Source organism: Anabrus simplex, chromosome 2 (assembly GCF_040414725.1).
Source record: "Anabrus simplex isolate iqAnaSimp1 chromosome 2, ASM4041472v1, whole genome shotgun sequence".
In the NCBI taxonomy this organism is placed as follows: domain Eukaryota; kingdom Metazoa; phylum Arthropoda; class Insecta; order Orthoptera; family Tettigoniidae; genus Anabrus; species Anabrus simplex.
Genome location: NC_090266.1, coordinates 734,732,774 through 734,758,835, shown reverse-complemented (window position 1 = coordinate 734,758,835; position 26,062 = coordinate 734,732,774). Strand labels below are relative to the sequence as shown.

The 26,062-nt window shown below is 39.4% G+C and overlaps 1 protein-coding gene across 3 annotated transcripts in view; it reads left to right on the top strand.

Moving 5' to 3' along the window:
• Positions 1-26,062, top strand: part of LOC136864416 (fibulin-1) — a 451,544-nt gene that overhangs the window by 254,273 nt on the left and 171,209 nt on the right. For all 3 annotated transcript variants that reach the window (XM_067141388.2, XM_067141387.2, XM_067141386.2), the window contains one exon: positions 5,322-5,511. In XM_067141388.2, coding sequence (XP_066997489.2) covers positions 5,322-5,511 — 190 coding nt within the window. The remainder of the gene's footprint in view (positions 1-5,321; positions 5,512-26,062) is intronic.

Sequence of the window (26,062 nt, the reverse complement as noted above, 5' to 3'; positions counted from 1 at the left end):
ATCCCCTTCCCCTTCTTCCGTCTTTTATTAGCTTTAAAGTATTTCAGTTGTGACTCAAGCGTCACGGCATCACCCACGTGTTGCTCACGGCTGGCAGCCATTATGAATATTGAGCATGCTATTGCAGCCAGTACTGCCAACAGTTTTCTTGGATTCATCTTCAACGCCGTAAAAATTATGCGAACAATACAGTAATGGAATAAACTCTAACAAAGCTTAAAAAGTACACAATGCAATCAGATATCAAATTCATGTTAAATAATTATTTATTTTGTTACATACACTACCGAAAACAATAACTATTCACAGCCGTCTACATATGAAATATAAGCGTTGGTAACGAAACCGAATAACATACAACTTATGAAATATTTTACATATTTTTACAGCGAAAAAAATTTTAATTGGTCAAGTCAGTTCACCAGAATATCTAACCAAACTGAGGGAAACTCCTGACTGCAGCAACAAGCAACAAACATCGGAACTATCTACCGCTGCGGAAACCTCTTCACTGACCAGAAGACTGGCCAACATCAAAGGGACCGCTCAGGTCTTGGTTGACTCTCAGTATAACTTAACTGTAATAGCTTTCAGTGTTCACTTGTGATTGTTATGAGCGTGTATCTTGCCTGCATCACCTTCGTTGCTGTTAAAGGGAGACTCAACTGAGATGGAGAATGAAGGCGGATGTGTTGTTGAGGACTTATTAAAACATTAATTCTCTAGCCAAACTTTTTCTGCTAAGAAACAAATCATAGACAACGAAAGGACCACTCCTAGTATGTCAGCTATGGTAACAGAAAGAAGAGGCAAAGTGCGTCGTTTTAATGATTCCTGGTACACAAATCATACATGTCGTGTTCCTTATATTGCTGGCCTTGCCTTTTATTTTCAGTAGACACAAATGTTTGGACAATAAAGGGAGTTTATGATGTTAACAGTTATTAAATTATGTATTAAAGAAACGACGTAAACAGTGTGTAGACCATGTTAATTCCAAAAATGCTTTACTGAAGATTGGTAGCACTAGACTAGAGGAACCCCTAAGTTTTGCCTTCAAAATCAACCGGGTGAAACATAATGAAAAAGTAAAAGCAAACAGGTATATAGTTAGTTGTTTAATAGATGCTGTTTGTTTCCTGGCAGAGCGAGAAAGCTACGACTCAGTCAATAGTGAAAAGTTTATTCAATTGCTCCATTATAGAGCCACTTATGATGAAAGATTATGGAACCATTTTGAAACCCCTGCTACGTTTCTTGGTACTTTATATGATATACAAAACGACTTAATTGATTCAGTCTCAGCTGTTTTGTTAAATAAAATAAAAGAGGGTATCAAAGAAGGACCATTTATAGCTGTGATAGAGGATGAGGCCACGGAATTTACACAAACACCCTAGCCTTCTTCTGTTCTTCGTTACGTTACACATGATGATATTCAGGAGAGATTTATTAGGTTCATTGGTGTGAGTACTGATCGCTCTGCTGTTTCTCTGGCTGGGCATGTTTTCGTTTTGTCAATGAATTCCAATTTGGTGACAAATTAGTCGCTCAAACGTTCGATGGGTGTTCTGTTATGGCTGGAGAACATAACGGTCTGCAACAGATTATTCTTGCCAAATATCGGCCAGCCTTATTTGTGCACACAATCTAAACCTAGTCCTTAAACAGCCTGTTTTAGGCATTCGGGAATGTAAAGTATTCTTTGAAACTCTATCTGGGTTCGCAACTTTTTTCTCGACATCTTCAAAGAGGAAAGCTGTGTTTGAGACTTTTACTACTAAGCATTTGCCATCAGTTTACCCGCCACGGTGGATATACAGTGTACAGAGTGTTTGGTTGAAGTAATATCAGAAGTAAAAGAGGATCTGAATTCTTCAAGTCAGTCAAAAGCAACGCCGAAGAATGGGAGGGTGAAACGAGAATCAGTTCAAGAGGTTTCTTGGCTACTCTACAAGATTTTGAATTTGTTTTATTTAATGTATTCTCATCTGTACTGCCTCGAGCAGAAATCATGCTCAACATTTTACAAACCCAAATTAATGATACTGTATAAGATATTGTGCTGTTAAAGGCGATGAATACAAGAGATTTCTGAATATCGAACGTGATAAATTTGATTAGGATCTTGACTTATTTGAAACATACGACGAATCAATCAATCAATCAATCAATCAATCAATCAATCAATCAATCAATCAATCAATCAATCAATCAATCAATCAATCAATCAATCAATCAATCAATCAATCAATCAATCAATCAATCAATCAATCAATCAATCAATCAATCAATCAATCAATCAATCACTGCCGATCTGCATTTAGGGCAGTCGCCCAGGTGGCAGATTCCCTATCTGTTGCTTTCCTAGCCTTTTCTTAAATGATCGCAAAGAAATTGGAAAATTATTGAACATTTCCCTTGGTAAGTTATTCCAATCCCTAACTCCCCTTCCTATAAACGAATATTTTCCCCAATTTGTACACTTGAATTCCAACTTTATCTTCATATTGTGATCTTTCCTACTTTTAAAGACACCACTCAAATTTATTCGTCTACTGATGTCCACCCACGCCATTTCTCTACTGACAGCTCGGAACATACCACATAAATGAGCAGCTCGTCTCCTTTCTCCCAAGACTTCCCAGCCCAAACTTTGCAAAATTTTTGTGACGCTACTCTTTTGTCGGAAATCGCCCAGAACAAATCGAGCTGCTTTTCTTTGGATTTTTTCCAGTTCTTGAAGCAAGTAATCCTAGTGAGGGTCCCATACACTGGAACCATACTCCAGTTGGGGTCTTACCAGAGACTTATATGCCCTCTCCTTTACATCCTTACTACAACCTCTAAATACCCTCATAAACATGTGCAGAGATCTGTACCCTTTATTGACAATCATATTTATGTGATTACCCCAATGAAGGTCTTTCCTTATATTAACACCTAGGTATTTACAATAATCCCCAAAAGGAACTGTCACCCCATCAACACAGTAATTAAAACTGAGAGGGCTTTTCCTATTTGTGAAACTCACAACATGACTTTTAACCCCGTTTATCATCATACCATTGCCCACCGTCCATCTCACAACACTATCGAGGTCACCCTGCAGCTGCTCACAATCTTGTAACTTATTTATTACTCTGTACAAAATAACATCATCTGCAAACAGCCTTATCTCTGATTCCACTTCTTTACACATATCATTGATATATATATATAAGAAAACATAAAGGTCCAATAATACTGCCTTGAGGAATACCCCTCTTAATTATTACAGGGTCAGATAAGGCTTCGCCTACTCTTATTCACTGAGTTCTATATTTTAGAAATATAGCCACCCATTCAGTCACTCTTTTTTCTAGTCCAATAGCACTCATTTTTGCCAGTATTCTCCCATGATCTACCCTATCAAATGCCTTAGGTAGATCAATCGCAATACAGTCCATTTGGCCTCCTGAATCCAGGATATTTGCTATATCTTGCTGAAATTCTGCAAGCTGAGCTTCAGTGGAATAACCTTTCCTAAACCCAAACAGCCTTCTGTCAAACCAGTTATTAATTTCGCAAACATGTCTAATATAATCAGAAAGAATGCTTTCCCAAAGCTTACATGCAATGCATGTCAAACTTACTGGCCTGTAGTTTTCAGCTTTATGTCTATCACCCTTTCCTTCATACACAGGGGCTACTATAGCAACTTTCCATTCATTCGGCATAGCTCCTTCAAGCAAACAATAATCAAATAAGTACTTCAGATATGGTACCGTACTATATCCCAACCCATTGCCTTTAGTATATCCCCAGAAATCTTATCAATTCCCCTTTCCTGCTCGGCCATTGGATACCATTGTTAAGTCATATGGTAGCCACTTCAACGTCCTGGTACTAAAAACCGAGTTGTCAGCCCTCTGTGCATCAGCAGAATTTAAGAAGTCCTGCATACTAGAACTTATAAATATTTAATATGTTCAGGATTAAATGTGGCATAACTCGAAGTAACCAAACTCTGCTCTTTAATGTTGATTATTCCTGCTACTATTGCCTCTGTCGAACGATCTTTATGGGCTATGAAGCGGATAAAAATTTATTTTAAATGTACGCAAACACAAGAAAAATGATCAAAATTGTCATTAATTTCAATTGGGAAGAACCTCCTAAAAACTCTAAGAAAAATCTGGGGCTCCATGATTCTAATATAGACACTTTTGCTGCCAAAAATAACCGGATAGAGCAGACGTACGGGGAAGACTGATTTGTGAAAGTTTAAAAATGTGCTGGAATTAGGAGTGACTACTTTAGAACTATGGCTTGGTGAACTAAGGTCTCCGAGCAGTTTTAGAAATCACTCTGGTGAAACACTTAGATGAAATTCTGTGTAGCTAGCTGAAATAAACTGCAGTTCTAAGGAGATGACTGGGCTGAGTGGCTCAGACAGGAGAGGCGCTTGCCTTCTGAGCCAAAGTTGGGAGGTTCGATACCAGCTCGGTCCAGTAGATTTGTAGGTACTCAAATACATCCGTCTTGCGTCGGTAGATTTACTGGTATGTAAAAGAACTCCTTTGTGACAAAATTCTGGAAACTGAGTGTCTCCAAAATCCATAAAAGGTAGTCATTGGGAAGTAAAACCAATAACATTATTATCTAACTAGAAGGAAGACTACATAATATGCATTGCTCCAACAATGGACCAAAACACTTGTTAACAAATGATGATAAGACCACTGGGTGCTTACGATTACACATGAAAATATTATTTTTTGCCTGATCAGGCCACCGATTATGTATTTTATGTTTGGGGATAAAATTCACGGATTGTCATTTGACAGCACTTTCTATGATTTTGCTCTAGTTCTATAAATGCTACCCTACTGAATTCCATAGCATGTATCTATCTTGACATCCCTGATATGTTAGTATTTTACTTCAGCTTCTTTATGGTTGATATGAGATTATATTATTATTCATAGTCTCACAAATAGACAATCAGAAACCTATTAATAGGCAACATCAAATAAATTCCACCCGTGTCAGTTTTATAGGTTTACCTCGCTCTGAAGGCTTGCCTGGAACAGCATGTTAACTGTAAGCCATAAGGTTAAGAAGGTGATTTATTTTTAACTTTATAGGCTACTTGGTATTTAATATTAATTTAACAATTCCTTTATTACAAAAATATAGATTTGGAATGCCCTGCTATCATCATGTACCCCTATAACTTCCTGAATGTATAAATGTTATCAGCAGTCTTAATTTGAACCGTTATTATGATTGTCCATAGATGGAAGCTGTATAACAAATATGTTATTTCAATTTTATAGATGTGGATGAGTGTACAGAACTGCCAAACCCATGCAGCCCTAGTGAAATCTGTGTAAATCAACCTGGAAGTTTTTCATGTAATCCTTCCTGTCCAGTTGGCTTCAAAGTTGATCCTGAGAGAACAGAATCATGTATTGATATTGACGAATGCAAAGAGAGACTGGATTTCTGTAACAGGACTTACGAAACGTAAGTTCACTTCATGATGCATGATTGGGAAACTCTGGGTTAACTATTTAGCATCCCGGTACAGTTTATTTCTAATGCCTTCATATGGAAACTCTCAACATATTTTAGGAACACTGCACAATTATAAGAGAGTTTATGGAACACAGAACAAGTTAGATTTTCTTGTAGGAATCCATGATGAATTTTAGTTACCTGATGAGATACAGTACCGATATATGGTTAAGATATCATCAATTTCTTTTAAAAATACAATGATTTACTCATTTGAATGCAGTATGAAGAAATCAGGAGTTGATCCCACTGTCAGTTATATTGCCTATAGATGCATAAATATCATTCCTATTACAGCTAGACAAATGCACCACCCATAATGAAAGTCTTTCAGATGTATACACATCTGACATAAATATCAGCTAAGACTTTAAAATTTATCTTGAATTGTTTGTGCCAGAAATGTGTTAAACAATGGATAATGTAAGTCATGAAACATGAGAAATTAATGGCAGGTACTGTCAAAAATTGACCTCGTATGATTAAAAATTTGTGCAATTTTCCAAGAATGCAATGTTTCATCTACTACCTTTCAGAAGAACGGTTGGTGTTACAACCCATTAATCATCATCAGGACTTGTTAAGCCAGGTCTCCTCCTCTTGACATTTTCCCCAATATATTGTTTTCAGTGGCGTTTATTGAGGTCTACCAAAGCTACCGATGAAGCCCAAACCTCAAATGAGAACGATGGGAGTCTAAAGCACATTATAACGTAAGCATTTGGCACATCGTTCCATTTAACAAACTTGAAAGCAATGAGAAAAACCATCGCTTGTATTTCTGAGTGCAAGGCATCGGAGACTGACATTGCAGCCCAGGCGCTGCTTCCCTCTCTCCTCAACTCACCACGTGCGGCTTGCTGCTGTAGGTGCGAGGACCAGGAGGATAGGTGTGCTAAGCTTCGCTCCGTCAGATCGCCAATAGAGTTGGCTAGTGTGTGTATTCTTCGAAACTCACTCAGCTGTCTCGAAGCCTCGACATATCAACGCTTCACTGTTTCGAAGCGGTGAGATTGATTCATGTGACATGTCGCGTGAACTGGAACTCTAGTCGTTCCGTACATGCCAGCTACATCGATGCTTCGAAACAGCAAAGTTCTGAAAGAGTAATAGTGCTCTGTTAATCCCTTCGCCTCAATAAAAAGACTCCCCGTGACATTGCCCTGAAAATGAGCCGACACTCGTTAATAGACTCTTCATATTTCGAATCGCGAGTCATGTTACTAAAAGAACAATGTACTACGCAATGTCATGTGTTTGTTTTACACAAAAAGTACATCACTGTTCTCAAAGAAGGGTCGTACTATAACAGGAATATGTTCCCGTTTATCAAGTGCAAATGTTTCGAAAATTATGTTTTTAAAATTGAAGTGAATTTTTAAACTGGATTAGCTCAAGTCTGTTACTGTACATATAGTACATGTAATTAAAGGGTACAAATTTCTGCACATGGTTATGTGAGTATTTAGGGGTTGTAGTAAGGATGTGAAGGAGAGGGCATATAAGTCTCTGGTAAGACCCCAACTAGAGTATGGTTCCAGTGTATGGGACCCTCACGAGGATTACTTGATTCGAGAACTGGAAAAAGTCCAAAGAAAAGCAGATCGATTTGTTCTGGGTGATTTTCGACAAAAGAGTAGAGTTACAAAAATGTTACAAAGTTTGGGCTAGGAAGACTTGGAAGAAAGGAGACGAGCTGCTCGACTAAGTGGTATGTTCCGAGCTGTCAGTGGAGAGATGGCGTGGAATGACATTAGTAGACAAATAAGTTTGAGCGGTGTCTTTAAAAGCACGAAAGATCACAATATGAAGCTAAAGCTGGAATTCAAGAGGACAAATTGGGTCAAATATTAGTTTATAGGAAGGGGAGTTAGGGATTGGTATAACATACCAAGGGAAGTGTTCAATAAATTTTCAATTTCTTTGCATTAATTTAAGAAAAGGCTAGGAAAACAACAGATAGGGAATCTGCCACCTGGGCAACTGCCCTAAATGCAGACCAGTAGTGACTGATTGATTGATACCGATCTTCGACTCTTCTTAAATTTCATCACTGATTTTATAATCCTTCAAATTAATTCACTTAGTTCATCTATTTTACTACGCTTTCCTAACTAGTTTAGGTTGTTTGTTAATGTACGTAAAATACCGATTTCGGACTCTTCTTAGATTTAATTATTCATTTTATAATTGTTCAAGTTAGTTCACTTACTTAGACTACTATTTTACTAGGTATGCTTTTGTAACTGGATTAAATTAATTCTGTTAATGCGTATAGAATACTTATTTTGAACTTTTCTTAAATTTCATTCATTATTTTATAATTATTAAAATAAGTTACTGTTTTAGGCCAATTCTACACGAGCTGTTCAAACACCATTGTTTGGCCGCACTGCTACCACCGTTGAAATTTGCAAACTATTCGTGACCGTCCAAGCGCGGCTGTTAAACAGCGATTAAAGCACTCGGTTATTCTACACGAACTGTTAAAATGCTACTGTGCAGGTCACTTTCAAAATTGACTCTGTGTTGATCGGGTGTATTGCGGGGTTTAGTATGGTTGAAGAAGTTTGTAAAAAAATCATTTCGTGAAAAGGGACGTTGTCGGACTCATCCTATGTTTCAAGAGGGCAATGTCATGCCATGTTCGATAAACATAGAATGTATCAACCAAAGTTCTTTCTGTTCCACAAAATGTCCGGCTCCATTGCTAAATGGGCAGCATGCTTGCCTATGGTCCCAGGAACTCCGGGATCGATTCTCGGCCAGGTCGAGTATTTTAACCTTCATTGGTTAATTGTGATGGTTCGGAGGCTGGAAGTGTGTGCCGTCTCCATCATTACAATTTATCATAGGTAGTGTCCCATTTTTACAGACGCGCAGGTCGCAGATCAGGCGTCCACTCGAGAGGCCTGCACCAGGTCTCCCCGGAGGCCACAAGCCAGTATTTATTTAGTTCTACAGAATGTCTCTTCCCTCATTCGATGAACAACTTTATTTTGTAGGTGGCAATGATAATATTGCAAAACGTGTTACTGTAATGAGGAAGAGTATTACTCCAGCATATGATAGATACTGTACCCGTGTGGGAAGGGCCATCTCACCATGACTTGATACAATTGATATGAATTGATAGGATATTGGAATACCGAAATACATATTGCGTAGCTGGTGCCTGCTTGTGAAATATTACCACACACCTGCACGAATATTCAGACAGACCTGGAGTCATGGAGATTAAAATATGTACAGTAGCAGTGGACATTCCCTTGCGAATGCCTGACTAGTTAAGATGGTTATCTCGGCGGAAAGTACACGAAGCGTCCGCACCGTTATTTACAACCGTGGAAAAGGAGAGAAAAGTAACAAAGACGCTAATTGTTACCAGGAAGGGAAGACTGTTAGTCCTGCACAAGGCGAGATCGAACAAGGACACAGATTTTGGGAAATGTTGGAACAAAATGAAATGAAATGAAATGAAATGAAATGAAATGAAATGAAATGAAATGAAATGAAATGAAATGAAATGGATGGATGGATGGATGGATGGATGGATGGATGGATGGATGGATGGATGGATGGATGGATGGATGGATGGATGGATGGATGGATGGATGGATGGATGGATGGATGGATGGATGGATGGATGGATGGATGGATGGATGGATGGATGGATGGATGGATGGATGGATGGATGGATGGATGGATGGATGGATGGATGGATGGATGGATGGATGGATGGATGGATGGATGGATGGATGGATGGATGGATGGATGGATGGATGGATGGATGGATGGATGGATGGATGGATGGATGGATGGATGGATGGATGGATGGATGGATGGATGGATGGATGGATGGATGGATGGATGGATGGATGGATGGATGGATGGATGGATGGATGGATGGATGGATGGATGGATGGATGGATGGATGGATGGATGGATGGATGGATGGATGGATGGATGGATGGATGGATGGATGGATGGATGGATGGATGGATGGATGGATGGATGGATGGATGGATGGATGGATGGATGGATGGATGGATGGATGGATGGATGGATGGATGGATGGATGGATGGATGGATGGATGGATGGATGGATGGATGGATGGATGGATGGATGGATGGATGGATGGATGGATGGATGGATGGATGGATGGATGGATGGATGGATGGATGGATGGATGGATGGATGGATGGATGGATGGATGGATGGATGGATGGATGGATGGATGGATGGATGGATGGATGGATGGATGGATGGATGGATGGATGGATGGATGGATGGATGGATGGATGGATGGATGGATGGATGGATGGATGGATGGATGGATGGATGGATGGATGGATGGATGGATGGATGGATGGATGGATGGATGGATGGATGGATGGATGGATGGATGGATGGATGGATGGATGGATGGATGGATGGATGGATGGATGGATGGATGGATGGATGGATGGATGGATGGATGGATGGATGGATGGATGGATGGATGGATGGATGGATGGATGGATGGATGGATGGATGGATGGATGGATGGATGGATGGATGGATGGATGGATGGATGGATGGATGGATGGATGGATGGATGGATGGATGGATGGATGGATGGATGGATGGATGGATGGATGGATGGATGGATGGATGGATGGATGGATGGATGGATGGATGGATGGATGGATGGATGGATGGATGGATGGATGGATGGATGGATGGATGGATGGATGGATGGATGGATGGATGGATGGATGGATGGATGGATGGATGGATGGATGGATGGATGGATGGATGGATGGATGGATGGATGGATGGATGGATGGATGGATGGATGGATGGATGGATGGATGGATGGATGGATGGATGGATGGATGGATGGATGGATGGATGGATGGATGGATGGATGGATGGATGGATGGATGGATGGATGGATGGATGGATGGATGGATGGATGGATGGATGGATGGATGGATGGATGGATGGATGGATGGATGGATGGATGGATGGATGGATGGATGGATGGATGGATGGATGGATGGATGGATGGATGGATGGATGGATGGATGGATGGATGGATGGATGGATGGATGGATGGATGGATGGATGGATGGATGGATGGATGGATGGATGGATGGATGGATGGATGGATGGATGGATGGATGGATGGATGGATGGATGGATGGATGGATGGATGGATGGATGGATGGATGGATGGATGGATGGATGGATGGATGGATGGATGGATGGATGGATGGATGGATGGATGGATGGATGGATGGATGGATGGATGGATGGATGGATGGATGGATGGATGGATGGATGGATGGATGGATGGATGGATGGATGGATGGATGGATGGATGGATGGATGGATGGATGGATGGATGGATGGATGGATGGATGGATGGATGGATGGATGGATGGATGGATGGATGGATGGATGGATGGATGGATGGATGGATGGATGGATGGATGGATGGATGGATGGATGGATGGATGGATGGATGGATGGATGGATGGATGGATGGATGGATGGATGGATGGATGGATGGATGGATGGATGGATGGATGGATGGATGGATGGATGGATGGATGGATGGATGGATGGATGGATGGATGGATGGATGGATGGATGGATGGATGGATGGATGGATGGATGGATGGATGGATGGATGGATGGATGGATGGATGGATGGATGGATGGATGGATGGATGGATGGATGGATGGATGGATGGATGGATGGATGGATGGATGGATGGATGGATGGATGGATGGATGGATGGATGGATGGATGGATGGATGGATGGATGGATGGATGGATGGATGGATTTACAATTACGAACACCGTTCACAATGAAGATGGATTTACAATTACGAACACCGTTCACAATGAATTTAAAACCTTAACCGGGCCAACTATTCACAACGGAAGAACTTTCATCTTTGTTTTATTATTCTCACTTATTTTATTCAATATTTTTTTAGGATTATTTCCTTATAATTTCACGAGCTCCAGTCATTTGGTATTAACGCTCGCATTAGCACTACCTTTATGATTATCTTTTATACCATATGGATGAATTAACCATACAACTCATGTATTCGCTCATATAGTCCCTCAAGGAACACCACCAGTCCTCATGCCTTTTATAGTCTGTATTGAAACAATTATAAATATCATTCGCCCAGGACGGACGGATGTGAATTTAAAACGATCAGTGGAACCCACCCACAGTGCCCCCCATGCACAGAAGCTGGCGTAATACAATAGTATTACTGACCAAGGGACTGCTTCTATAGCACGATACTGAATCGATGATGCTTGTAGTCGAAAGGAGTCCAAAATCCAAGTCATCGCCCCCTCATAATGGTACTTATTGCTAGAAAAGTAGAACCATGGTATTTGCCATGTTGCGGTACTAATCAAGAGTAGCGTAGACTCGCGGTTTTCCACACATTATGGTACTACTCACAGGTAACGAAATTCGCACATGTATTACAGACCTACTGTGCTTCGCACATTGCGGCGCCATTGATAGGCACCGCAAACCTATGGTGTTCATCACCTAAGTGTACTAACCACAGGGACTCGTACTATCCCGTGGTGTTCCTCATATAGTGGATACTAATCATAGGCAAGCCAGAACCATGGGTTCCATCGTACCATTGTGTCGCTCATATAGTGCTACTAACCACAGTTACTGTAAAAGCCGTCGCACTCTCGTTTGCTACTAGTCACAGACCTATTTGATATCTAACATAGTGGTACTACGCGGAAGGAAAAGCGATCCATGGTGTTCCCCGCGTGGTGGTACTAATCATAAGGGGTTTCATGGTTCTAATATAAGCATCCCTTGTTCGCCCTTTTTAGCTGCCTCTTACTACAGGCAGGGGATACCGTGGGTGTATTCTTCGTCTGCATTCCCCACCCACAGGGAGTTGTGTGTTTGGTCCGCGAGAGGTATTTTATTTCCCTCAAGTCCGCCGGCAAGCCGGTTAGGAATCCCCTATCCACCATCCGCCACCTGGGAGGCGCCACGTAGGTGTATCACCTCTCCCCCTGATACGCCAGCGTAGTAGGTTCGTCGAAATAAATCTGTATTCATCACTGAGGTTATGTGACGCAGGCTATACATGCCCGTGAGAGGGCTCGGCAATATTAAAATGAAGTTTTACATACCACAGATTCATTGAAAGTGTTTTGAAAATTTTGTAATTACAGAGTTGCGTGGGAAAAGAAGGACAGTATTGTAAAACAAGTTAAGAGTGAAAAACGCTTAAGAAAGAGACGAAAAACCTATCGCCGTCGCCGGTCCATCTCAGTCTCAAACAAAATAGATGTATGTTGCTGCAGTGAATTATGTCCAAGCAGGAAATATTACTAACTGCTTCCGTGCTGTCCTGGATGTATTATGAACTTACAATGTACCGTAATGTGTCATCAATGTTTTTGTCAGAGACAGCGCTCTTGCGAAATCCTATGAGTAGTTATAAAGGATCATCTTAAGTATGTGCAGTGCAGGGCACATGAGCTTAGCTTAATTGGTAATTGTTGGGTCACAGAGATGTCTGATGTGAATCACGTGGTGACAATTTTGAAGTCTGCATTTTTGAATACATGAAAGCGATAATACAAGTATTTGCACTACTTGAAGTCAATGTAGGGTTGAAAAGGAGGCTGAGTTTTTTCCTTCACCTGTCATAACTTGGTGGAACTGCTGGTTTGATGCTGTCTTCTATTTAAATCGGTACATTCAACTCACGGTCACATTTTTGAAGTTGTCTGATATGAAATAAACCAAAAGAACCTGTGGCATTAACTACCTAAAGGATCTGATTGACATGGAAGTGAATAGAATTCATTCACATATGTTCTTTTCCAGCGATCGTACAGTTAAGAAGGTTGAGCTTTTTACAGAACTTGAGGAATCTCAGTCCAACCCTTATTTGCTGTACCCCAAACTTCAAAACCTAGAGGTACCTTTCTCTGCAATTTGTGACGGGAATTTTTCTGCAGCAACTAACAATGCCTTGGTCAAGCTCACACCTTAAGAGAAAGCCGCGTGCAAAGACAGATTCATTAAAGTGGCTTGATCTTCAAAATGAAAGCTACAGACTTTGAAAGTCAAAGACCCTAACTGAAATAATATTGTCATAACTTCTCAAGCTATGTATCCTAAAACTATCATCTTGAATAAGGGGAAAGCAGCGTAGTCTGAGAAATTGTTTGGTGCAGAAATCTGGTCTGATTTAAGTTCCCTCAGAAATGGAATTCAAAATCAACTGAAGGAAGGTGCGAGATGTGAGATCATGCTTGCATTTACCGCAGTGCAGTCAGAGTTCTCTGCATTTGCAAAATTATGTTTTGATTTATTGGAAACTCCAACAAACAATATTGAGAGTGAAAGTGTTTTATCTCATTATAATACAGTGGTTACTGACAGAAGGTGCAACTTCAAGGAAGGCAATGCCGAACTTATTACAATGCTTTCATTTGAACAGTGATTTTTCTTGTGGATTGGAGCATTTTGATTTGTTGAGGACCCTAACAAACAATATTGAATGTTGGCATCTTTTATCTCATTAAAAACTGTTTTTCAAAAATGCATGCAAATATTCAAGAAGGAGATGCTAATTTTGATAAAAAGTAAATGCTAATTTTTTCAATTCCTTGTAATACCTATGTCTTAAATGGATATGACTCTCAGGAAGCATAGTGCAATTGTACCATTATCTCAGATTACTTTTATGACACAGAGAGAGTTCCTATTAAATTTGGTGTCAGTGTACGCACTATAAATAAAATTATTCAGCGTAACAAAGAGACTGGCTCAATTTCAATGAATAAAAAGAGAAACTGTTGCAGGAGAAGGAAAACGATGCCAACTGATGAATGTCTTATCCTCAAAAGGGGCAAATAAAACACCAGGTTCACTGCTGTGCGCTTGACATATGAGCTGGGGGAATGGGGAGTGAATCTACGTTTTTCAAATGGTCGTTGTAGACTTTTGGCAGCTGGAATGGTAGCCTGACAATCTGTAAACAAACTCCTTGTAACAGGAGAAGCATGGTGGAAATGTCTGCTTTGGGCACTTAGTATTAACGATAGTACTGTAGAATACTGTAAGAAATTTCTTTACTCTAATGGGAGTCACTTTGAAATGTAGGGGCAGATGGTTCAATATGTGTGCTGAGCAAGGAATGTATCAAAACAACTTCAACACATTCGCAACAGACCGTAGAACACCCCTTGAAGAATTTGTCAGGGGGGTATTTCACGCATGAAGGATCGGGATCTCTAGTAACAGTTGACAGGTTGACGAAATCTGATTAGTACACCCAAATATTGGAAAGGAGTTTTCTGGTCAGCTGCAAGAAACGTTTCCAGATGGTAATGGAACTTTTCAGTCAGATGTGGCTCCGTTCCGTACATCAAAGAAAGTGAAGAAATTCTTCAGTGACAACAATATTCGTGTTTTACAGTGGCCTAAGATCTCCCCTGACATTAATACAAGAGAAAAATGTGGTCATTTGCAAAAAGAGACCAACAAGACTTGACTGTTTCACAAAAATGTGCATGATAAAGTCTCAGGTTACAGTGTGGTTTTACGGTAATGAGTTTAAAACTATGTGCTCAAGGCTTGCAGAATCTATGTCAAATCATGTAAAGCAACTTCATAAAACAGGAAGGATCACATAATAGCTATTAGCAAAGATTACAATTATGTCTTCGGCAAATAAGTGCAAAAAAGGTATGCTATTGTCGTGTTCCAATTAATTTGAAGGGAACTGTACCAACCACAAAATATGTAAGTGTAGGTTGACAAGAATTAGTAGTAGTAGTAGTATGATGATGATGATGACGATGATGCTGATGATGAGCTGACAGAGCTCTACACTACTACTTCTTCACTTTTAACCGTCTGTTGCATTTTTTCTTTTGCAGTGTTCAGTAAGAAAAGTTTTAGGAACTAAGTTGATATATTTCTTTAGGTTGCCAGAGATGTGAGATTTGCCACCTTGTGAGAAACTATTTTATCACAAATGTGGCAAATGGCATGGAGCATGGATATCACTCACGGCATCCCATTGTGAATAGTTCCAAACATCACTCATATCTGAAAAAGGCAGACCGCGAAATTCACTGTCTTCTCTCACTTCAAAATAATATAGCGTGAAGACGGGGTAATAGGCAAATAAAAACACAGCTGGTAACTTATACTGTGATATTTGTTAATAATCATTAATTACTACTTACACACACAGCACACAGTTACGCTAGTTAGTACTCTCTTTTCTCAATATTCAGTCACACTAATTCAGCGATAGAGCTCACAGGACAACATTTAGCGGCCACTCACTTACAGTTCACACACACGCCATTCACCATTCCCTCCACTCTGTTGTCCCTCGTCATCAGTTCGCACGCAGCACTGCAGTGCTACAAGCACAAACACCACAGCGCTGTCACTTACATAACTGACCTATATACTCAATCACTTACTCACTGAGTCCGCACACTGGACAGCTCGCGCTTGTACGTCTGCCTTTATAGGAAGACTGACCCTTCGAGATTCTTCGGACGAGAAGCAGTCGATGGAGAAGTCTGGAGATGGAAGTCTCTGGGTTCAGATTCTCGTTGTTTATGAGCTGCCGGGGGGATATGAGTTGGCAGCAATTGGAAGGAAGCGGGATAGCCACTGCGAGCCCTTCTTGTCTCCGACGGGTTGTCCGTAGTGGCGCGAGGGTTGGGGACGCAACTTGACGATTCCCCCGCCGCTGGAGCCACGCGGACTTGCTTCAGCCAGAACTTATTACAAAATGGCATTACGAATGCCTTCCGTGCCACACTGCCCCTCCTTAAGACTGAAAGTTCCGAGTTGCTCCGTGATATAGCGCCAGGCGACCGAGATGGAGAACCACCATCTTCCCTCCGGAGACTGCTGGATCCTGTGGACGACATCCTTGATCCTAGAGACGATGATATATGGGTCTTCCCATGGCGACTGGAGTTTCGGTGACTTCCCTTTTGTCTGTACCGGAGAGTACAATCAAATTATGTCGCTCTCCTGAAAACCTGCATATCGTAGCGGGTTTTCATCCTGTCACCGGCTACACGAAGATGTTGCTAGACATAATCATAGATGTGGTTGAGCCAGCCCACTTGCTCCTACACATAGACCGTTGCTGGCTGCTCCTGTTCCGGTGTAGATCCAAACATCAGATTGAATGGCAGGTGTTACTCTCTTCTGAAGACCATGTTGGCAGGTGTCATACCCGTTGTCCCCAGGGTGTTCGCTCAATAGGCCATCAATAAGAACCGGACCCTCTCATCCCAGTCCCTCTGGTGCGCCGAAACCACCTTCCTGAGATGCTCCTCGACGGTCTTCCCAAAACTCTCCACCATGCCATCTGACTGAGGATGGAGAGGTTTCGCACAGGTCTTGTGCATGCCCAAATGTTGCATCAGCCTTGACTCGAAGTTCCTGCGCTGGTTGCTGTGCAGTTCCCTCGATACATCGAAGCGACAGAAGAAGTTCATCACCAAGATGTCGGTTACTCACGATGCCTCATAATTAGGGATATAGTAGTCCTCGGGCCACTTAGTGAAGTAGTCCGTAGCCAGGAATTGGTCACAGTTCCTGACGTCGAATTCTGGAAATAACCCAGCGATATCGATGGCGATCCTTTCGAAGGGTGCTCCGACATTGTAATGCAGCATCTAGTCCATAATCCCCCTGAACGTGGGCCTCAGCTCGCTTCACAGGTCAAACATCGGGCACGTCTTTTAGATATCGTTCCTCAAGTCCACCCTGTAATATCGCTGTGGAAAACGGTCTAGAATCTTATTCACTCTCACATAGCTGGCAGTGGTGCCCGCATGCAACTCGGTCACCGCTTCTTTTCTCATACACCTGGAAATTACCGGCTGGTCAATCTGCTTCTTCCCGTCAATGAGTCCCACACGCGGATAAGCACCCCGTCACTTGCCTTGAGAGATTACCACATGGTAGGTTGCCAGAATTCTGGACCCAGAAATGTGGACAATCTTGTTTTTCCCAAATGCAGGTGCAAATTTGATAACAACAATATATCATTTGTAAACTTCAATGTCAAAACTCCCTATCGACGTTAAATCAATTGTAATTGAGGAATTTTCCACCTTTTCAACATATTTATTATTATTTTGTCTATATCAAGAACAAACACATAATTAGAACAACTCTCAATTAGTACCGGTGCATGTTTTTTCCCTCTGTATGGGAGATTACCAGCTATAAATATAACTTATATTTGAAAAGGAAAATGAACAAGGTTTTTAAAGTAATATAAAAAGCACTTTAACATTTTTTAAACATTTGTGTGTCACTATATTAATAATATCTTTCCCTTCTACTTATTTTCTTCCTTTTCTACTTATAGTTAGATACTATATGTCCTATTATTACTTTTCGGTGGCATTTTAAATCCTTTTGAAAATAATCATTGGTGGAACAAAATTTCGGTTGACATTTATGCAAGCTTCGAGAGTTATGTTGAATCTTCTTTCCGCACTAGTCCCTGACCCTACTTCATGGTTCCCTTTGAGAGCAATGGTTCTCCATCCTTTTGATTGAAATGTGCTATAGCCTGATTCATGAACATTTTACTCATAAATAGTCAAAGCATCAAATTTGTTTTTATCAATCACTTCTTCTAAAACGCCAGAAACGTGTTTCACATCGGCTTCAATAAAACCTTTTCTGCTTGGTGCAGACTTACAGTAAGTTGGGATTCCATGCCATTAAATTATAGTAGAGCCATTTCTTTCTTCCTGCTTTAGTTTGCTTATTAAATCTGTTGGATAGATGTGGATTTGTTACTAAAATACCATAAGCAAGTATCTGCACGTCTGAGATACTTAAGCCAAAGGACAATCCTTTCAAACTTAAGATATGAGCAACAAGCTCATGCTCAACTTCATTTGGGAGAGGAGGGTCTTTCCCATTAACATTTGATAGGCCTATCCTTGTACACATCACTTAACGATGTTAACTAATGATGACTTTTACGAACCCTACACGCAAATGGAACATTCTTTGTCTTCATCTGCCAAATGTCTGGTGAATGTCTCCTTCAGAATGTTTAAGCATTCATTTAAAACAATCTTATTATTTTTAAATCTGCAGCAGAGTTAATTATATCTTGATGTTTCCAAACAACATACTTCCTTTCTTCCACGGTTAGGCTGAATACCTGCAACGTACAGACAACACACAGCCTTCATGAGTTACTCACAACGCACCAGTGTGATTTTGGAAATGACAAGTGGGGTGATTTAAGAAACTTGCGCTCATTTCACATTAATATGAAATTTATCCTCAGAGGATGTATTCTGTAAGCTATTTATGAATGGCATATCAAGGCACGTGATACAATCATGTCTATGTACCAGGGCGGAGGAGTCTTAGGTCAGTGATTAAAAAGTACATCAAAATGTGCACTTAATTAAAAGCAAGGTTAAGAACACAACCATTCAGCATATTGTGGCCAAACACACAAATTAAGATAGAAAACTAATTTCGTTTATACCAAAGCCGCAAGAGTAAGCTGGCATGTCCTATTCTCCTTATATTTACAGTGGGGTAATTTAGAAGGCGGTGCAATATTGGTCATCTCCTCGCAGTTGTAGCAAAGGTAATTAAGGGAACTAGACCTTTAGAACGGCGGTTGACATACATACTATTAAAAAGTGTAGGATATTTCAATCAATCAATCAATCAATCAATCAATGAATCAATCAATGAATCAATCAATCAATCAATACTGATCTGCATTTAGGGCTGTCGTCCAGGTGGCAGATTCCCTATCCCTTGTTTCCCAGCCTTTTCTTAAATGATTGAAAAGTAATTGGAAATGTATTGAACATCTCCCTTGGTAAGTTATTCCAATCCCCAACTCCCTTTCCTGTAAACGAATATTTGCCCCAATTTGTCCTCTTGAATTCCAGCTTTATCTTCATGTTGTTATCTTTCCTACTTTTAAAGACACCACTCAAACGTATTCGTCTACTGATATCATTCAACGCCATCTCTTCACTGACAGCTCGGAACATACCACTTAGTCGAGCAGCTCGTCCCCTTTCTCCCAAGTCTTCCCAGCCCGAACTTTGCAACAATTTTGTAACGCTACTCTTTTGTCGGAAATCATCCAGAACAAATCGATCTGCTTTTCTTTGGATGTTTCCAGTTCTCGAATCAAGTAATCCTGTAACTTATTTATTACTCTGTACAGAATAACATCATCTGCAAACTTATCTCTAATTCCACTTCTTTACACATGCCATTGATATACAGTACATAAGAAAATATAAAGGTCCAATAATACTGTCTTGAGAAATTCCCCATACGCTGGAAGCATACTCTAGTTGGGGTCTTACCAGACACTTATATGCCCTCGCTTTACATCCTTACTACAACCCCTTAAAACACTCAAAACCATGCGCAGAGATCTGTACCCTTTATTTATAATCCGCTTTATGTGGTCACCCCAATGAAGATCTTTCCTTGTATTAACAACCTAGGTTCTTACAATGATTCCCATAAAGAATTTACACCCCATCAACGCTGTAATTAAAACTGGGAGGACTTTTCCTATTTGTGAAACTTACAACCTGACTTTTAACCCCGTTTATCATCATACCATTGCCATCTCACAACATTATCGAGGTCATTTTGCCAATCTTGTAACTTATTTAATACTCTGTACAGAACAACATCATCGGCAAAATATAAAGGTTCAAAAATACTGCCTTGAGGGATTTCCCTTTTAATTATTACAGGTCCAGATAAAGCTTCGTGTACTCTAATTCTCTGAGTTCTATTCTCTAGAAATATAGCAACCCATTCAGTCGCTCTTTTGTCTAGTTCAATTGCACTCATTTTCTCCAGTAGTCTCCCATGATCTATGCTATCAAATGTCTTTTGTAGATCAATCGGAATACAGTCCGTTTGACCTCCTGAATCCAGGATATCTGCTATAACTTCCCAGAATCCTACAAGCTGAGCTTCAGTGGAATAACCTTTCCTAAACCCAAACTGGCTTCTATCAAACCAGTTACTAATTTCGCAAACATGTCTAAAATAATCAGAAAGAATGCTTTCCCAAAGCTTATATGCAATGCATGTCAAACTGACTGGCCTGTAATTTTCAGCTTTATGTCTATCACCCTTTCTTTTATACACAGGGGCTACTATAGCAACTCTCCATTCATTTGGTATAGCTCCTTCAACCAAACAATAATCAAATAAGTACTTCAGATACGGCACTATATCCCCACCCATTGTCTTTAGTATATCCCCAGAAATCTTATAAATTCCAGCCGCTTTTCTAGTTTTCAAATTTTTTATCTTACTGTAAATGTCATTGTTATCATAGGTAAATTTAAATACTTCTTTAGTATTAATCACCTCCTATATCTGGACATTATCCTTGTAACCAACAATCTTTACATACTGCTGACTGAATACTTCTGCCTTTTGAAGATCTTCGCGTACACACTCCCCTTGTTCATTAATGATTCGTGGAATGTCCTTCTTGGAACCTGTTTCTCCCTTAAGTATCCGAGGGATTTGCAAGAAATGTGATAAAGAAATATGCAATTATTATAAGGAAATCACAGATGTGTCTCATGTGGCCAGTAGTGTGAATGAACAATTACAGGAGGGGAGAAAATGCAACTTTATAAAGAAAAGTTTGGTTTCAGAAGAGTAGGATCAGTAGAATAGCATAAAATACTCCCATACTTCCATATTTGTTTCACATGAAACTGGGGAGGGAGTAATCACTTATAGTAATCCAAACCGTGTTTTGATACACGCTTTCTTTTTCCTATTACTATTTATCTATTACAGCATTAAACATTGGAATTAAACTTATTATCTATTTCAACCCAGTTTTTAAATGGTACGGCAATTTTTTTAAGAGTTTATTTATTTGTTCATAGACGTTAACCGAGTCATATAGTCTAGGACAAACATGTATCTTGCCCTCCCTAAGTTGTATTAGTGTTTACTTTTGCGTCATCAGTCTTTGTAGAGGTATCCTAAAACTACATCATACATTTTGAATTAATTAAATGAATAACAGGACGACTGAGTGCCTATATGATTTGGTGAGTGAATTATTTCATGATTGAATTGTTCTCGTGCATGAATGCTTGAAGGAGTGAACGAATGAATGAATGACTGCATAAACACTCTTCTCACCCTGTCGCGGATAGCCACCAACGGGGGAGAGAACATTCATGATTTAGTGGATGAATGAAAGAATTGTATAAAAAATTAAAATTTCCTCTATCCCCGTCGCGGATAACCACCAACTTGGGAGAGAGTTATGTGAATGATTGGATGAATTGAATTTAATGAATGAGTGAATGAATTGAATCGAACGAATGATTCCATGATTGAATCGTGTTCAAGCATAAATGAATGAATAAATCCTCTTCTCACCCAGTTACGGATAACTACCTCTTGGGAGAGAGTTTCATGCATGAATGAATGAATGAATGAATGAATTAATGAATGCAATGAATGATCTTACTCAGTTAGCATGCAATTTAATAATTAACTTAAGAAGAAGGAATAACGACACTACAGTACAATAATTTATCTACTGCTACATTTAATATTATATTTAAGCCTATTGCCCCTATTTTTTTCTACGCTAGATGTAATACTGTGTTACATATTATCGGTTAAACATGTCTCTTATTCTTCCTTTCTTCGTTAATGCTTGTTTTAATTTTTTTATTTCCTTTTGCCACATACTTTTTAGAATGCAAAAACAATCAGTTCTTCCCTGTGCAATCCATTCCTTATTCAATAATTTGACGACTGTGTAGAATTATTTCTCTCTTTCTAGTTTTTCTTTATATCCTCTTCTCTAATAGCCTCCGTCTCCCTACAAACTCTCAATGGATGCACCTCTTCCATTATTTCCCTACAAATTAAACAATGATTCTCGTCATGTTTCCCTCTCTGACCCTTATTCTTATATAATCCATTAGCCACCACACCCCTCCACTAACTTCTCAGTCTGGAATTATTTCTTTCTTAACCGAAAGTTATTGAGTAATTTAACAGAATTCGGATAACGTCCTTTTAGTCTAATATTCTGCCATAATAATTTGCTTCTCAATATCTTTCACTCTAATCGTTACTTTCACGTACCAATTCTTGTATTTGTTCTGTATCTCTCTATCCCGGTATTCTCCCATTCCTATTCTACCAAGCATCCTTTTAACTTTCGTTAACCAATAATCATCAGTTACATTTTTCGTCTGATGTTGATATGCTGAATTCAATATTCCCACCCCCCCACCTCTCCTCTGGTTTCCATTTCTTAATCACAGCCAATATTTTATTACCTTTCAAGCTATATCTGCTTGTATGCTTTTATCTTCACATAGTATTGTGACTTCGCTGTTAGCTGTACATTCTGGTAAACCCACTATTATTTTCAGAATTTGTAACTAATTAAGTCTAATTCCTTTCTATCTACTTCAGTAGCCCATATTTCTGCACCGTAAAATGCTCTTGATATCGCAAGAGTGTTTAAACACTTTTATGTAGCTTATGGTCAGTGTTAGACATTTTGTTTCCGAACAATGGCAAACCCTTTCATTTTAGCTCGCCGTATTTGTTGATTCCACATTCCATTTGATGTTATCATAATACCTAAGTATTCTATTTTTTGACGAGTTCAAGTTCTACGCCTTCTAACCACCACCTATCATTTTTCTTTAATTTGTTTCCCTGTTTACAAACAATTACTTTTGCTTTTTCAATTTTGATTTTCAAATTCAAATTCCTCCAATATTCAGCAGCTTTCTTGATACTGTTTTGATTACCGATTGTATCAAAGACAGCAGAAAGATGTCGTTTGCGAAAACTAGGCTAGAAAGTTCTCTATTTTTCAGACATGGGCATGTCATATCCTCCTTCCCTTCATTATCAAATAGATCGTTAATAAAAAGTATGAATAATATTGGTGATAATTTACATCCCTGCTTTAGACTAATATTTGAATGTATCTCTCCTATCACTAGATCTTCGTTTACTTTAATTGTGCATATCACTTCCGTATATAGATTTTCTATAGCCTTTTGTAACAGAATTTTGTAACATAAACTGAAAAATCGACCTTTTCTTTACCGATGGATGAAATTCGCTGTAAGCAATGGCTTCGTCACATTACGACGGATTTTTCTAAATTGAAAATCTCAATCGTAATTTATGCATAAACCATTTTTATGCGCCGTACGTAATTCTAGTAGACAGAGGTACGGTTAAGGGAGAATTGAAAGAGTTTGCTAGAATAATTCCGAAACTTACCGAAAATGCTGCGCTAACTATTTTTCTGAATACACCTTCATATTGTTCGAAGTCAACTCCTAAAGCAAGACATCTTGCTGATGTATAATAGGATAAACTTCGAACAGCTATTCAGGATAGAACTGTATCGAATCCAATAAAGTATACCGTGCAGAGGATTCCGTGAAGTGTCTGAACGACATTAGATTTTTTTCTAGAAACCCTACAAGTTTATTCTGGACTGTGATTAAGCATGAGGAGAAATTACTTACTTGTCTCCTGTGAATTGATAGGGGAATGCCTCTTCTTACTTCCTTTATCACTATACTTGAAGATTTGACATTCAGTGTAAACATAAAGACCGGTAATCAAATCAAATCAAAATCTCTTTATTTGCAAATGAGGTTTTTACCTCGGTGGCAAATGGTACACTAAAATACATTATTGTCAAGCACTAAATATTAAATTAACAAGAGAATAAAATTTTCCTATAGCCTAATACAATATTATATAATTTACGCTAACAATTTTTTCTATTAAATACACAGCTCATCCTTAATAAATTTACATTGTTTACAAAATTCTACTTATAATATCTCCTGTACTACTTACAAATATAGTCATCTGATATACAGTGTGTGGAATTATTTCAAATGGTACTGTACAACTGGTATAAGATTAAAATTTACATTGCATTTATTTACTTTTTCTTTTCTTTACCCATTCTGGAACCTAAGTAGCATAACGACCTGCTGCGTCTTAACCAGAGCCCCTTTTACCACCACTTTTCAGAGTTCCTGAAGGGCCTTCACAGCTACCGTAGCGGTCCCAGGACCCTCGAAGTTCCCACTGTACTTCACCCCTACAGGCAGTCCCCTACTTTGGCTGTCCAAACTCCTTAGACCAAGGGATGGAATTAATTTATTCACACACATTCTTTATTTACATTAACCTGCACTGGTCGAATGCCCTCCAACATTTCATTTATTTTCTCTGTTGCTGTTTATTCTCTTCTTGAATATCTGTACAGATTTTGGAAAAGGATCAAACACTACCCCTGGTAAACTGTTCCACTCCTTCACACCCTTCCCAATCAATGAAAATTTACCCCAATCGCTTCTGCTAAAATTCCTTCTAATTTTATGTTTGTAGTCAGTCCTGCCGATATAATTATTTTCCAACTGAAGCCTCTCACGGATATCTCCCCATGCTGCTTCTCATGTATAGGCTCTATATAAACCTATAAGTCTAGTTTTCTCCCTTCTCTTACTTAAAGTTTCCCACCCTAGTTTCTTTAACATTTCTGACACACTACTCTTTCTCCTGAAATCCCCTGTTACAAATTTTGCTGCTTTCCTCTGCACACTATCTATTTCTTTTATTAGGTACTCTTGCTGAGGATCCCAAACACTGTTTGCATATTCCAATAATGGACGAACCATACTTAAGTAACTTTTCTCTTTTAATTCTTTGTTGCATCCTTTAAGTAGCCTCATTATGACATGTAACGATCTGTATGCTTTCCCAACAATGTCATCCACATGACCCTTCCAGTGCAAATTACTTTCAAATCTTACACCTAAGTATTTGCACTTGCCATCTTTTGGGATAACTACCCCATCCAAAGTATATTCAAATTCAGTTTTAAAACTCCTGTTTGTAAAAGTTGTAACAGTTGATTTGCCTCCATTAACCTTCATGTTATTCTCTTCAACCCATTGTTGGATACTCTCAAGGTCCCTTTGTAATTCTGAACAATCCTCAATGGTATTTATTTCCCTATAAACAATTATGTCATCTGCATACAATCTTATTTTTGATGTTATATTGTTCCCTAAATCATTTACGTATATTAAGAAAAGTAACGGACGGATTATACTACCCTGTGAAATTCCCTTCCAAACTTTCTCTTCCTGCGATACGTTAATTCCTACTTTGACTTTCTGAACCCTTGAATTTAGAAATGTTTTTACCCAACGTGTAACCCTTACGTCCAATCCTATTCCCTTCAATTTCTTTAATAATATTCCATGTTCCACTCTATCAAAGGCTTTGGAAATATCTATGGCTCTGCAATATAACTGGCCTCCTGAATCCAATTGATCTGACATGTCCTGCTGAAATCCCACCAGTTGTGCCT